Genomic DNA, 14,046 nt, shown 5'->3' on the forward strand with positions numbered 1-14,046 from the left:
CATGCTCTCCTGGAACAGAGGCTCCATCAAGAAGCCCATGCTGATCACCAGCGACCGCACCGTCAAGAAGGAGGCCTGTGAGATGTTCAAGCTGATTCAGGGCTACATGGGCGACCGTCCGGCCCGGCTGGAGCGCCGTCACACCGCCCTGCTGGTGGTCACTAAGTGCTGGGGAATGCAGGCCCTGAGGGATGAGCTGTACGTCCAGCTGGTCAGACAGACCACTGACAACCTGAGCCTGAGGAGCCTGGAGGCCGGCTGGGAACTCATGGCCATCAGCCTGTCCTTCTTCTCCCCCTCGCCCAAGTTCAGAAGCTACCTTGAGGGGTACATCCAGACACACCTGGAGCCCTCCAACGACAAGAAGAGTGAGTGGCAAAACTGCTTCTGTTGATAAAAATGTTTGTACTATTTATATACAGTACATCTATGGATTATGGGTTGGTGAAGGTTGTTTTCCTGTAGCTGGTGGTTTTGAAACATGATTTATTTGTTTGATTAGACTTGGGTGCATCCAGAGGTGTGTTTATGTATCCGGTATTCCCGTGAGTTCAAAAACAGACAGTTGATATTGGTTTTCCAGCTATTATTATCTGGGATTCGGGCCAGATCAAACAGGATGCAGCACTGGAAAAGTGAGACCCAAAAAAAAAAAATGGAGTGGGAGCAGGGTCAAAGTTGAGAGAGCCCAGCACAAAACACCATCATCTGTTGTTCAGACCTAGACACTGGGGAGAGCATTATTGCGACAAATCTTTAATCAAAAGAACATTTTGTCTTTCCGTCCTCCTCACCACTTCATTTACAGTCATGCAGCACATTATGGAACAACAGGACATGAAGACCAAGAAGAATTCAAAGTCCCGGAAGAAGAGGAAGCAGAACAACGAGGAAGAGGAAGGTGAGTTTCACTACAGTAACACTTGTTCACTACAGTAACACTTGTTCATTCACAGAAGGAAAAAGAGGGAGGAATAACAGTTGAATGACATTTATTTGGGTGAAAAACATATACAAAAATATGTAGAATGTGTTCCTAGAGGATAGCAGTTACAAGTATTAATTAAAACACTTGATCCAAAGTAGTCCTCACAGTGTCCCCATCTTACAGCCGGCAGGCAGACATTCACAGAAAATATGAACCTATGATCACACTTTATGTGGATAGTCCGAATTTTCCATTAGTAGATGCTCCACATATAGTTTGTTGGTAGTCATGCCATCTGTTGATAAGCAACTGGTTGCTAAGGTTACGGTTAGGTTTGAATAAGAGTTGGAGTAAAAGTTTAGATTAAGTGTTAGGGTTAAGTTTATGGTTAGGATAAGGGTTAAGGTCAGGGTTAGCGCTAAGGTTAGATTAAGGGTTAGGGTTAGGGTTAAGTTTATGGTTAGGATAAGGGTTAAGGTCAGGGTTAGCGCTAAGGTTAGATTAAGGGTTAGGGTTAAGTTTATGGTTAGGATAAGGGTTAAGGTCAGGGTTAGCGCTGAGGTTAGATTAAGTGTTAGGGTTAGGGTTAAGTTTATGGTTAGGATAAGGGTTAAGGTCAGGGTTAGCGCTAAGGTTAGATTAAGGGTTAGGGTTAAGTTTATGGTTATGATAAGGGTTAAGGTCAGGGTTAGCGCTGAGGTTAGATTAAGTGTTAGGGTTAGGGTTAAGTTTATGGTTAGGATAAGGGTTAAGGTCAGGGTTAGCGCTAAAGTTAGATTAAGGGTTAGGGTTAAGTTTATGGTTAGGATAAGGGTTAAGGTCAGGGTTAGCGCTAAGGTTAGATTAAGTGTTAGGGTTAGGGTTAAGTTTATGGTTAGGATAAGGGTTTAGGTCAGGTTAGCGCTAAGGTTAGATTAAGTGTTAGGGTTAAGTTTATGGTTAGGATAAGGGTTAAGGTCAGGGTTAGCGCTGAGGTTAGATTAAATGTTAGGGTTAGGGTTAAGTTTATGGTTAGGATAAGGGTTAAGGTCAAGGTTAGCGCTAAGGTTAGATTAAGTGTTAGGGTTAGGGTTAAGTTTATGGTTAGGGTAAGGGTTAAGGTCAGGGTTAGCGCTAAGGTTAGATTAAGTGTTAGGGTTAGGGTTAAGTTTATGGTTAGGATAAGGGTTAAGGTCAGGGTTAGCGCTATAAGGTTAGATTAAGTGTTAGGGTTAGGGTTAAGTTTATGGTTAGGATAAGGGTTAAGGTCAGGGTTAGCGCTAAAGTTAGATTAAGTGTTAGGGTTAGTGTTAAGTTTATGGTTAGGATAAGGGTTAAGGTCAGGGTTAGCGCTAAGGTTAGATTAAGTGTTAGGGTTAGGGTTAAGTTTATGGTTAGGATAAGGGTTAGCACTAAGGTTAGATTAAGTGTTAGGGTTAAGTTTATGGTTAGGATAAGGGTTAAGGTCAGGGTTAGCTCTAAGGTTAGATTAAGTGTTAGGGTTAGGGTTAAATTTATGGTTAGGATAAGGGTTAAGGTCAGGGTTAGCGCTAAAGTTAGATTAATTGTTAGGGTTAGGGTTAAGTTTATGGTTAGGATAAGGGTTAAGGTCAGGGTTAGCGCTAAGTTTAGATTAAGTGTTAGGGTTAAGTTTATGGTTAGGATAAGGGTTAAGGTCAGGGTTAGCGCTAAGGTTAGATTAAGGGTTAGGGTTAGGGTTAAGTTTATGGTTATGATAAGGGTTAAGGTCAGGGTTAGCGCTGAGGTTAGATTAAGTGTTAGGGTTAGGGTTAAGTTTATGGTTAGGATAAGGGTTAAGGTCAGGGTTAGCGCTAAAGTTAGATTAAGGGTTAGGGTTAAGTTTATGGTTAGGATAAGGGTTAAGGTCAGGGTTAGCGCTAAGGTTAGATTAAGTGTTAGGGTTAGGGTTAAGTTTATGGTTAGGATAAGGGTTTAGGTCAGGTTAGCGCTAAGGTTAGATTAAGTGTTAGGGTTAAGTTTATGGTTAGGATAAGGGTTAAGGTCAGGGTTAGCGCTGAGGTTAGATTAAATGTTAGGGTTAGGGTTAAGTTTATGGTTAGGATAAGGGTTAAGGTCAAGGTTAGCGCTAAGGTTAGATTAAGTGTTAGGGTTAGGGTTAAGTTTATGGTTAGGGTAAGGGTTAAGGTCAGGGTTAGCGCTAAGGTTAGATTAAGTGTTAGGGTTAGGGTTAAGTTTATGGTTAGGATAAGGGTTAAGGTCAGGGTTAGCGCTATAAGGTTAGATTAAGTGTTAGGGTTAGGGTTAAGTTTATGGTTAGGATAAGGGTTAAGGTCAGGGTTAGCGCTAAAGTTAGATTAAGTGTTAGGGTTAGTGTTAAGTTTATGGTTAGGATAAGGGTTAAGGTCAGGGTTAGCGCTAAGGTTAGATTAAGTGTTAGGGTTAGGGTTAAGTTTATGGTTAGGATAAGGGTTAGCGCTAAGGTTAGATTAAGTGTTAGGGTTAAGTTTATGGTTAGGATAAGGGTTAAGGTCAGGGTTAGCTCTAAGGTTAGATTAAGTGTTAGGGTTAGGGTTAAGTTTATGGTTAGGATAAGGGTTAAGGTCAGGGTTAGCGCTAAAGTTAGATTAATTGTTAGGGTTAGGGTTAAGTTTATGGTTAGGATAAGGGTTAAGGTCAGGGTTAGCGCTAAGTTTAGATTAAGTGTTAGGGTTAAGTTTATGGTTAGGATAAGGGTTAAGGTCAGGGTTAGCGCTAAGGTTAGATTAAGGGTTAAGGTTAGGGTTAAGTTTATGGTTATGATAAGGGTTAAGGTCAGGGTTAGCGCTGAGGTTAGATTAAGTGTTAGGGTTAGGGTTAGGGTTAAGTTTATGGTTAGGATAAGGGTTAAGGTCAGGGTTAGCGCTAAAGTTAGATTAAGGGTTAGGGTTAAGTTTATGGTTAGGATAAGGGTTAAGGTCAGGGTTAGCGCTGAGGTTAGATTAAATGTTAGGGTTAGGGTTAAGTTTATGGTTAGGATAAGGGTTAAGGTCAAGGTTAGCGCTAAGGTTAGATTAAGTGTTAGGGTTAGGGTTAAGTTTATGGTTAGGGTAAGGGTTAAGGTCAGGGTTAGCGCTAAGGTTAGATTAAGTGTTAGGGTTAGGGTTAAGTTTATGGTTAGGATAAGGGTTAAGGTCAGGGTTAGCGCTATAAGGTTAGATTAAGTGTTAGGGTTAGGGTTAAGTTTATGGTTAGGATAAGGGTTAAGGTCAGGGTTAGCGCTAAAGTTAGATTAAGTGTTAGGGTTAGTGTTAAGTTTATGGTTAGGATAAGGGTTAAGGTCAGGGTTAGCGCTAAGGTTAGATTAAGTGTTAGGGTTAGGGTTAAGTTTATGGTTAGGATAAGGGTTAGCGCTAAGGTTAGATTAAGTGTTAGGGTTAAGTTTATGGTTAGGATAAGGGTTAAGGTCAGGGTTAGCTCTAAGGTTAGATTAAGTGTTAGGGTTAGGGTTAAGTTTATGGTTAGGATAAGGGTTAAGGTCAGGGTTAGCGCTAAAGTTAGATTAATTGTTAGGGTTAGGGTTAAGTTTATGGTTAGGATAAGGGTTAAGGTCAGGGTTAGCGCTAAGGTTAGATTAAGGGTTAGGGTTAGGGTTAAGTTTATGGTTATGATAAGGGTTAAGGTCAGGGTTAGCGCTGAGGTTAGATTAAGTGTTAGGGTTAGGGTTAGGGTTAAGTTTATGGTTAGGATAAGGGTTAAGGTCAGAGTTAGCGCTAAAGTTAGATTAAGGGTTAGGGTTAAGTTTATGGTTAGGATAAGGGTTAAGGTCAGGGTTAGCGCTAAAGTTAGATTAAGTGTTAGGGTTAGGGTTAAGTTTATGGTTAGGATAAGGGTTTAGGTCAGGTTAGCGCTAAGGTTAGATTAAGTGTTAGGGTTAAGTTTATGGTTAGGATAAGGGTTAAGGTCAGGGTTAGCGCTGAGGTTAGATTAAATGTTAGGGTTAGGGTTAAGTTTATGGTTAGGATAAGGGTTAAGGTCAAGGTTAGCGCTAAGGTTAGATTAAGTGTTAGGGTTAGGGTTAAGTTTATGGTTAGGGTAAGGGTTAAGGTCAGGGTTAGCGCTAAGGTTAGATTAAGTGTTAGGGTTAGGGTTAAGTTTATGGTTAGGATAAGGGTTAAGGTCAGGGTTAGCGCTATAAGGTTAGATTAAGTGTTAGGGTTAGGGTTAAGTTTATGGTTAGGATAAGGGTTAAGGTCAGGGTTAGCGCTAAGGTTAGATTAAGTGTTAGGGTTAGGGTTAAGTTTATGGTTAGGATAAGGGTTAGCGCTAAGGTTAGATTAAGTGTTAGGGTTAAGTTTATGGTTAGGATAAGGGTTAAGGTCAGGGTTAGCTCTAAGGTTAGATTAAGTGTTAGGGTTAGGGTTAAGTTTATGGTTAGGATAAGGGTTAAGGTCAGGGTTAGCGCTAAAGTTAGATTAATTGTTAGGGTTAGGGTTAAGTTTATGGTTAGGATAAGGGTTAAGGTCAGGGTTAGCGCTAAGGTTAGATTAAGTGTTAGGGTTAAGTTTATGGTTAGGATAAGGGTTAGCGCTAAGATTAGATTAAGTGTTAGGGTTAGGGTTAAGTTTATGGTTAGGATAAGGGTTAAGGTCAGGGTTAGCGCTAAGGTTAGATTAAGTGTTAGGGTTAAGTTTATGGTTAGGATAAGGGTTAAGGTCAGGGTTAGCGCGAAGGTTAGATTGAGTGTTTGGGTTAGGGTTAAGTTTATGGTTAGGATAAGGGTTAAGGTCAGGGTTAGCGCTAAGGTTAGATTAAGTGTTAGGGTTAGGGTTAAGTTTATGGTTAGGATAAGGGTTAAGGTCAGGGTTAGCGCTATAAGGTTAGATTGAGTGTTTGGGTTAGGGTTAAGTTTATGGTTAGGATAAGGGTTAAGGTCAGAGTTAGCGCTAAGGTTACTTAGTTATTTGAAATGTTACTGATCTGTACCAACGTATGTTTCTTTCTATATGAGATTGACAATTGAAGGAGTTGCACACATTTACATCAGTACTAGACTCTTTAAATGAGATTAGCAGAACCACACAAAGGAGCCTTGAGGAACAAAAGCTGGGGTAATGTGTTTCCCTCTGTGCTTTATCTCTGTTGCCCAGCTGGGCAGGCTGGCAAACACACACACTGCCAGGCAGGGATTAGCAGGCAGATAGCCATGTTATAGGAGTGATCATCCCTGACCCGGTCTCCTCCTAACCGTCTGGCCTAAAGAGCATTAGTAATGCTGTCCAGGCCATGGCTGAGGGGACCTCTCTGTAGAGTGAGAGGAGACACCACCTTCATATAATCAATAAGAGACACCACTACCTGGACTCAATAAGAGACACCACTACCTGGACTCAATAAGAGACACCACTACCTGGACACAATAAGAGACACCACTACCTGGATTCAATAAGAGACACCACTACCTGGACTCAATAAGAGACACCACTACCTGGACTCAATAAGAGACACCACTACCTGGACTCAATAAGAGACACCACTACCTGGACTCAATAAGAGACACCACTACCTGGACTCAATAAGAGACACCACTACCTGGACTCAATAAGAGACACCACTACCTGGACTCAATAAGAGACACCACTACCTGGACTCAATAAGAGACACCACTACCTGGACTCAATAAGAGACACCACTACCTGGACTCAATAAGAGACACCACTACCTGGACTCAATAAGAGACACCACTACCTGGACTCAATAAGAGACACCACTACCTGGACTCAATAAGAGACACCACTACCTGGACTCAATAAGAGACACCACTACCTGGACTCAATAAGAGACACCACTACCTTGACTCAATAAGAGACACCACCTTGCTAGACTCAATAAGAGACACCACCTTGCCAGACTCAATAAGAGACACCACCTTGCTAGACTCAATAAGAGACACCTCCTTGCTAGACTCAATAAGAGACACCACCTTGCTAGACTCAATAAGAGACACCACCTTGCTAGACTCAATAACAGACACCACCTTGCTAGACTCAATAAGAGACACCACCTTGCTAGACTCAATAAGAGACACCCCTACGTAGACTAAATAAGAGACACCACCTTGCTAGACTCAATAACAGACACCACCTTGCTAGACTCAATAAGAGACACCACTACATAGACTCAATAAGAGACACCACTACATAGACTCAATAGGAGACACCACCTTGCTAGACTCAATAAGAGACACCACTACGTAGACTCAATAACAGACACCACCTTGCTAGACTCAATAGGAGACACCACTACGTAGACTCAATAAGAGACACCACTACGTAGACTCAATAACAGACACCACCATCCTCACATACTGTGCGTATAGCAGAACCCCTAAAAATATTTGTCACATGCCTCGTAAACAACAGCTGTGGACTAACAGTGAAATGTTTACTTGGGGGCCCTTCTCAACAATGCAGAGAGAAAGAAAATAGAGAGATAATAGAAAAGTAAAACAAGTAATAATAAATACACAATGAGTCATGATAACTTGGCTTTATACACGGGGTACCAGTACTGAGTTGATATGCAGGGGTACCAGTACTGAGTTGATATGCAGGGGTACCAGTACTGAGTTGATATGCAGGGGTACCAGTACTGAGTTGATATGCAGGGGTACCAGTACTGAGTTGATATGCAGGGGTACCAGTACTGAGTTGATATGCAGGGGTACCAGTACTGAGTTGATATGCAGGGGTACCAGTACTGAGTTGATATGCAGGGGTACCAGTACTGAGTTGATGTGCAGGGGTACCAGTACTGAGTTGATATGCAGGGGTACCAGTACTGAGTTGATATGCAGGGGTACCAGTACTGAGTTGATATGCAGGGGTACCAGTACTGAGTTGATATGCAGGGGTACCAGTACTGAGTTGATATGCAGGGGTACCAGTACTGAGTTGATATGCAGGGGTACCAGTACTGAGTTGATATGTAGGGGTACCAGTACTGAGTTGATATGTAGGGGTACCAGTACTGAGTTGATATGCAGGGGTACCAGGTCATTGAGGTAGATACAGTAGGTACATATAAACAGGAATAAAGTGATAGATAATAAACAGTAGCAGCAGTGTATGTAATGAGTCAAAAAGGGTCAATGCAGGTAGTTAAATAGTTAACCAACTAGTAACTCAGACTAACTGTTTAACAGTCTCATGGCTTGGGGGTAGAAGCTGTTCATGGTCACGCAGTCGTGGTTGAAGAGTGAGTACAGGAGGGAACTAAGCACACACCCGTGAGGGGCCCCAGTGTTGAGGGTCAGTGTGGCAGATGTGTTGTTGCCTACCCTTACTACCTGTGGGCGTCCTGTCAGGAAGTCCAGGATCCAGTTGCAGATGGAGGTGTTTAGTCCCAGGGTCCTGAGCTTGGTGGGTACTATGGTGTTGAACACTGAGCTGTAATCAATTAACAGCATTCTCACATAGGTGTTCCTATCGTCCAGGTGGGAAAGGGCAATAGAAAGTGTGTCATCTGTGGATCTGTTGTGGCAGTATGCGAATTAGAGTGGGCCCAGGGTTTCTGGGATGATGGTGTGGATGTGAGCCTTTCAAAGCATTCCACGGCTATATATAAAGCAGTAGCTGTTTGTTATAAAGTAGCTGTTAGGTAAGTGAGTGTATTTCCTACCTCAAACCACTGCTACTTTCTGTAATGGTTCTACAGCTAGAGTCTCTCTCAGGATGGTCAGTGACAGTCTCGTACAGTGGTGGAAAAAGTACCCAGTTGTCATACTTGAGTAAAAGTAAAGATGTACTAGTACTGTGACAGAGACCACTCATTGTGCTACCAGCTGTACTAGTACTGTGACAGAGTCCACTCACTGTGCTTCTGCTACCAGCTATACTAGTACTGTGACAGAGTCCACTCACTGTGCTACCAGCTATACTAGTACTGTGACAGAGTCCACTCACTGTGCTACCAGCTGTACTAGTACTGTGACAGAGTCCATTCACTGTGCTACCAGCTGTACTAGTACTGTGACAGAGTCCACTCACTGTGCTACCAGCTGTACTAGTACTGTGACAGAGTCCACTCACTGTGCTACCAGCTGTACTAGTACTGTGACAGAGTCCACTCACTGTGCTACATAATTTAAGAGACTATAGATGATGGGAGAGTTGTGGAAGGTTGAGATGGTTGTTGACTGACTCTCCTCCCCTCACTGTAGTAGAAAACAGTTAGTCACACTGTACTCCACATCCACTCTGGAGTGTTTTCATTGAGGACATGAGGAACTACTGTCTGTGTGAGAGTGTTGTCACTGAGGACATGAGGAACTACTGTCTGTGTGAGAGTGTTGTCACTGAGGACATGAGGAACTACTGTCTGTGTGAGTGTTGTCACTGAGGACATGAGGAACTACTGTCTGTGTGAGAGTGTTGTCACTGAGGACATGAGGAACTACTGTCTGTGTGAGAGTGTTGTCACTGAGGACATGAGGAATTACTGTCTGTGTGAGAGTGTTTTCACGGGTAAGGATAAAGGGGAGGAGGGATTGGATGGGGATGGTCGTTGGAATGTTTTGAAAGGAGGAGGGAGGTGGCATCTATGTGAGCTTCACCAGCTGCCTCTCTGGGCCCAGGCTGCTGAGTGGGTATTGTTCTGGGTGACAGTTTGGGGCCTCGGATCCAGCTCTTCATCAAAAGAGGAGAAAGAGGGCGTAGGGGGTTTGTTTTGGTAGTGTCCGATCTCTCTGGGGCACGTTTAAGAACGTGTGGCTGAGAATGGGGCCGGCCCATGGGCCTCAGACAGGCTGGGAAGACCTGGGCAGCCAGGCATTGTGGTGGCAGCAGTGGGTGTCCTGGAAATGAAACAGTGGGCCAAGCCCAGTTAAGCCCCCTGTACAGGGGAGCGTGGGCCAGAGGAGTGGAGTGGCTGGGGCCTCTTCTCCTCTCTGTGGAAGATTAAAGGTCGGCCGTTACGCCACCAACTATTTGTATGCAAATACTCTCTGTTTCCTCTGTATCTTTCCTCTGGCCCTGGCTGACCCTGTTTAGCGTGGGATCGCTGGATCCCATTGGACACTCAGCTGAGGCTTAGGCCACAGACACAAACAGGCTGCAAGTGGAGAGTAATGAAGAGACTGTTGATCTCATATGTCACGTGCTTTATAGATGCCCCCCATCCCCCACATCAACTCCCTAGTTCTCTGTCTGTTTTTTATGCATACAAACACATTTACAGACATGGTAACAGACTCATACACACACATACATGTAGCCCCCCCCCCGTCCCGTCCCGTCCTCTCTCTGTCTTCTTGTGGTATCATATAGGGATTTACGACCCCCAGGCATTGGAAACTCAACACAGGATTCTCTCTATCTCCCAGAGCCTTAATAACAGTCTCAGAGGTCTTAACCGTGGTGCTCAGTGGTACAAGCCAGCCCTCTACCCTGTCTGGGCTATGTGCCTCATCTGGGCTATGTGTAACATCATCTGACACATAAGAGGGGAAATCAGTTCACCGCTCCTACATGCTTGTCATTCCAACCCTAACAACACAGGAGGAAGGAATGCTCAGGAAGGAGAGAGAGAGAGAGAGAGAGAGAGAGAGAGAGAGAGAGAGAGAGAGAGAGAGAGAGAGAGAGAGAGAGAGAGAGAGAGAGAGAGAGAGAGAGAGAGAGAGAGAGAAACAGAGAGAGAGAGAGAGAGAGAAACAGAGAGAGAGAGAGAGAGAGAGAGAGAGAGAGAGAGAGAGGAATGCTCAGGAAGGAGAGAGAGAGGAATGCTCAGGAAGGAGAGAGAGAGAGAGAGAGAGAGAGGAATGCTCAGGAAGGAGAGAGAGAGAGAGAGAGGAATGCTCAGGAAGGAGAGAGAGAGGAATGCTCAGTAAGGAGGAGAGAGAGAAAGAGAGAGTGAGAGCAAGAGGGGGGAATGCTCAGGAAGAAGGAGAAAAGGGAAAGATGAGGAGAGCGGGAGAGAATAACAGTACAGAAACCATTAGAGATGAGGAAAATAAATGAAGGACTGTGAGGGGCAGAGGATTGAATAAAAGAGGATAAGAGAAGATGAGGAATGTGAAGACAATAAGGTCTAGAAAAAAGGAAGGAGCAGATCTTGGAGCAGGTGTTCCCAGCAGCAGTCCTGAGCCAGAGCGATGTGTGTGTCCTGCAGTCCTCAGCAGCACAGAGATCAGAGAGCAGAGACAGGGGCTTGTGAAACCACTGCCCTGCCTCTTAAATATGTGTTTTTACAGCCAAATAAAAGCAGACTTCTGCCTAAAACAACTCCTATAAAACTCTCTTTTCTCCTTCTCAGCTACAAAGTCCTCCATACACTATGTTGACAACACTGTAACAACACTGGTCAGAAGAGGAGGAGAAGTGTTTGTTCTGGACTGAGGTCATCAGGCTGTATGACCGGTCACCTCTCTGACTATCCCTGCTGAGGCCTGCTTGGCCATGTGCCCTCACAGCTGTGCTCGGAGGTGAATGACCCAGTAGTATTATCCAGTCTGGTGTCTGGTCCTCTGAGCCGATACAGTGCTACAGTAACACCAGTGACTGGGCGGGCTGATGAACGACAGCCCTATATCATAGTGTTCCATTTTCTCTACCTGGCCTGGTCTCTGGGACGTGCACAACAAGTCCCCCCCTCCTTTCCTCTTCCCCCTGAGGACCTTACTTTGATATGTCAGCACCCCTCCTCTCTCTTTGTTGTTTCATGAAGGCGCAAAGTTGTCAGGTGATTGAATTACTTTTCCTCATAATTGAAATCCATCTCATTCCCGTTTTTGGATGAGGAGAAAGAACAAAGTTAAATCCCCCCCTCCAGAAATCAACACCATGTCAGCTATGTGTGTGATTCATTTGACTTACGATAGGAGACAATACTCGCAAAACCTTTTTAAAGCCTCAGGTTCCCATAGTCTCTCAAAACTCAACTCCGCTAACCCTCTGCCAAACCTCATGCTGCTGTTTTGTTGCTGAGGACAGGCTGTGAACGACTTTCACCTGTTTGCCATAAATCTGTGTCATGTAGTTTCAGCACCAGGGTCTGCAGCCAAGATGAACTCTGGTTCTCACAGAGTAAGGACAACAGAAAGAAAAAAATGTGTTGGCCGGCCAATACCTCGGTCGCTCATTCTACACTCTTGGAAAGGATTCTACCTGGAACCCAAAAGGATTCTACCTGGAACCCAAAAGGATTCTACATGAAACCCAAAAGGGTTCTACCTGGAACCAAAAAGGGTTCTACATGAAACCCAAAAGGATTCTACATGGAACCCAAAAGGGTTCTACCGGGAACCCAAAAGGATTCTACCTGGAACCAAAAAGGGTTGTGATATACAGTAGTAAGACTGGCAATTAAAGTAGAAGCAGTTGAAGCACAATTAAAAATGCAGATTCAATAATGATAGAAGTACTAGTACTTTAATAACAGTAGCAGTACTATCTGTTATAGTAATACTTGGTGTTGGATATCTTGGTGGCTTTAACCTTGAGGTACAGCTGCTCCCTGCAGCTCGATAATGCAGTAATAATACACCATGGTGACTGTGCAGGATTCTCCTGGAATGTGCAGAGCTGATATCCAAAATGCCCTGCGGTGGACAGATTTGGTTTTGATGATTCATTGGTAACATGTTCTGTCGGTATGACCCCCGGGTATTACTCCAAACTCCTGTGGAACTGACACTGAGGACTTTCACATGCAGATAGAAAATGTTAACGAATTGTATTACTGCCTCAGGATTGGTCAGTAATGGTGTCTGTCATCTCCCCTCTCTCCAGGCCTGCCAATCAGCACTTATGCCAAGTACTGCTACCGCAAGCTGCAGAAGGTCGCCGTCACTGGGGGCAAAAAGGTAAGGTCATCCTAAAACACTATTAAAATGGCCAGGGAGGGATGTCATACAAAGACAGAGGGGGGTTGCTCCATCACTCACTGCTCCATCTCTCACTGCTCCATCTCTCACTGCTCCATCTCTCACTGCTCCATCGCTCACTGCTCCATCTCTCACTGCTCCATCACTCACTGCTCCATCTCTCACTGCTCCATCTCTCACTGCTACATCGCTCACTGCTCCATCGCTCACTGCTCCATCTCTCACTGCTCCATCTCTCACTGCTCCATCACTCATTGCTCCATCTCTCACTGCTCCATCGCTCACTGCTCCATCTCTCACTGCTCCATCTCTCACTGCTCCATCACTCCATCTCTCACTGCTCCATCGCTCACTGCTCCATCGCTCACTGCTCCATCGCTCACTGCTCCATCTCTCACTGCTCCATCGCTCACTGCTCCATCTCTCACTGCTCCATCACTCACTGCTCCATCTCTCACTGCTCCATCGCTCACTGCTCCATCGCTCACTGCTCCATCGCTCACTGCTCCATCTCTCACTGCTCCATCTCTCACTGCTCCATCGCTCACTGCTCCATCACTCACTGCTCCATCACTCCATCACTCACTGCTCCATCTCTCACTGCTCCATCGCTCACTGCTCCATCTCTCACTGCTCCATCTGTCATTGCTCCATCTCTCACTGCTCCATCTCTTACTGCTCCATCGCTCACTGCTCCATCGCTCACTGCTCCATCACTCACTGCTCCATCACTCCATCACTCACTGCTCCATCACTCCATCACTCACTGCTCACTGTTGGACTGAATTGAGATTTCATTTCCAGACCTTCTGCTGCAGTTTTATATTCTAATGATCTAAATGATCTAGGAACTCCAACTCTCCCAGCAGACAAAGAGAAGTGGAATGTTTCTATTGTTCTAGTGAGTTAGTGTTGCCCCTGAGGTTAGCATCGGCTATGAAGCGAGGCATTCTGGGAGCTCGCACATGTGTTAGCAATCATCACACTGAGCCGTTAGGAGTCCTCAGCAAAATAGGCACTAATCTGTAAACCAAAACTGAGACGGGGACATTACAACAACCCTTTTGACCCCCTCCGTCACCCGCTCTCTCCCAAATCCCCACTGGACACGTGGATCTTAAGAGAGGCTTCAAGTCTGAGCTTGTGCCTACTAAACCACCCCTCCATCAGTCAGCCTGTAGAGCAGCCATCTCCCAACCTCTGTTGTGTCCCACCCTGTAATCAGCCCGCCCACAGCAGCCTTACTGCAGCCCCAGGCCAGGCACTTTTACTGGGGGCTATATTTCAAATCAAATTTTAT

At 44.8% G+C, this 14,046-nt stretch overlaps 1 protein-coding gene across 3 annotated transcripts in view; it reads left to right on the forward strand.

Moving 5' to 3' along the window:
• LOC124045541 (rho GTPase-activating protein 39-like) overlaps positions 1–14,046 on the forward strand; it is a 177,170-nt gene that overhangs the window by 149,854 nt on the left and 13,270 nt on the right. For all 3 annotated transcript variants that reach the window (XM_046364894.1, XM_046364896.1, XM_046364895.1), the window contains 3 exons: positions 1–368; positions 809–901; positions 12,652–12,725. The exon at positions 1–368 is cut by the window's left edge and continues 260 nt beyond it. In XM_046364894.1, the coding sequence (XP_046220850.1) occupies positions 1–368; positions 809–901; positions 12,652–12,725 (535 nt within the window). The remainder of the gene's footprint in view (positions 369–808; positions 902–12,651; positions 12,726–14,046) is intronic.

Source organism: Oncorhynchus gorbuscha, linkage group LG10 (genome assembly GCF_021184085.1).
Source record: "Oncorhynchus gorbuscha isolate QuinsamMale2020 ecotype Even-year linkage group LG10, OgorEven_v1.0, whole genome shotgun sequence".
NCBI classification, from domain to species: domain Eukaryota; kingdom Metazoa; phylum Chordata; class Actinopteri; order Salmoniformes; family Salmonidae; genus Oncorhynchus; species Oncorhynchus gorbuscha.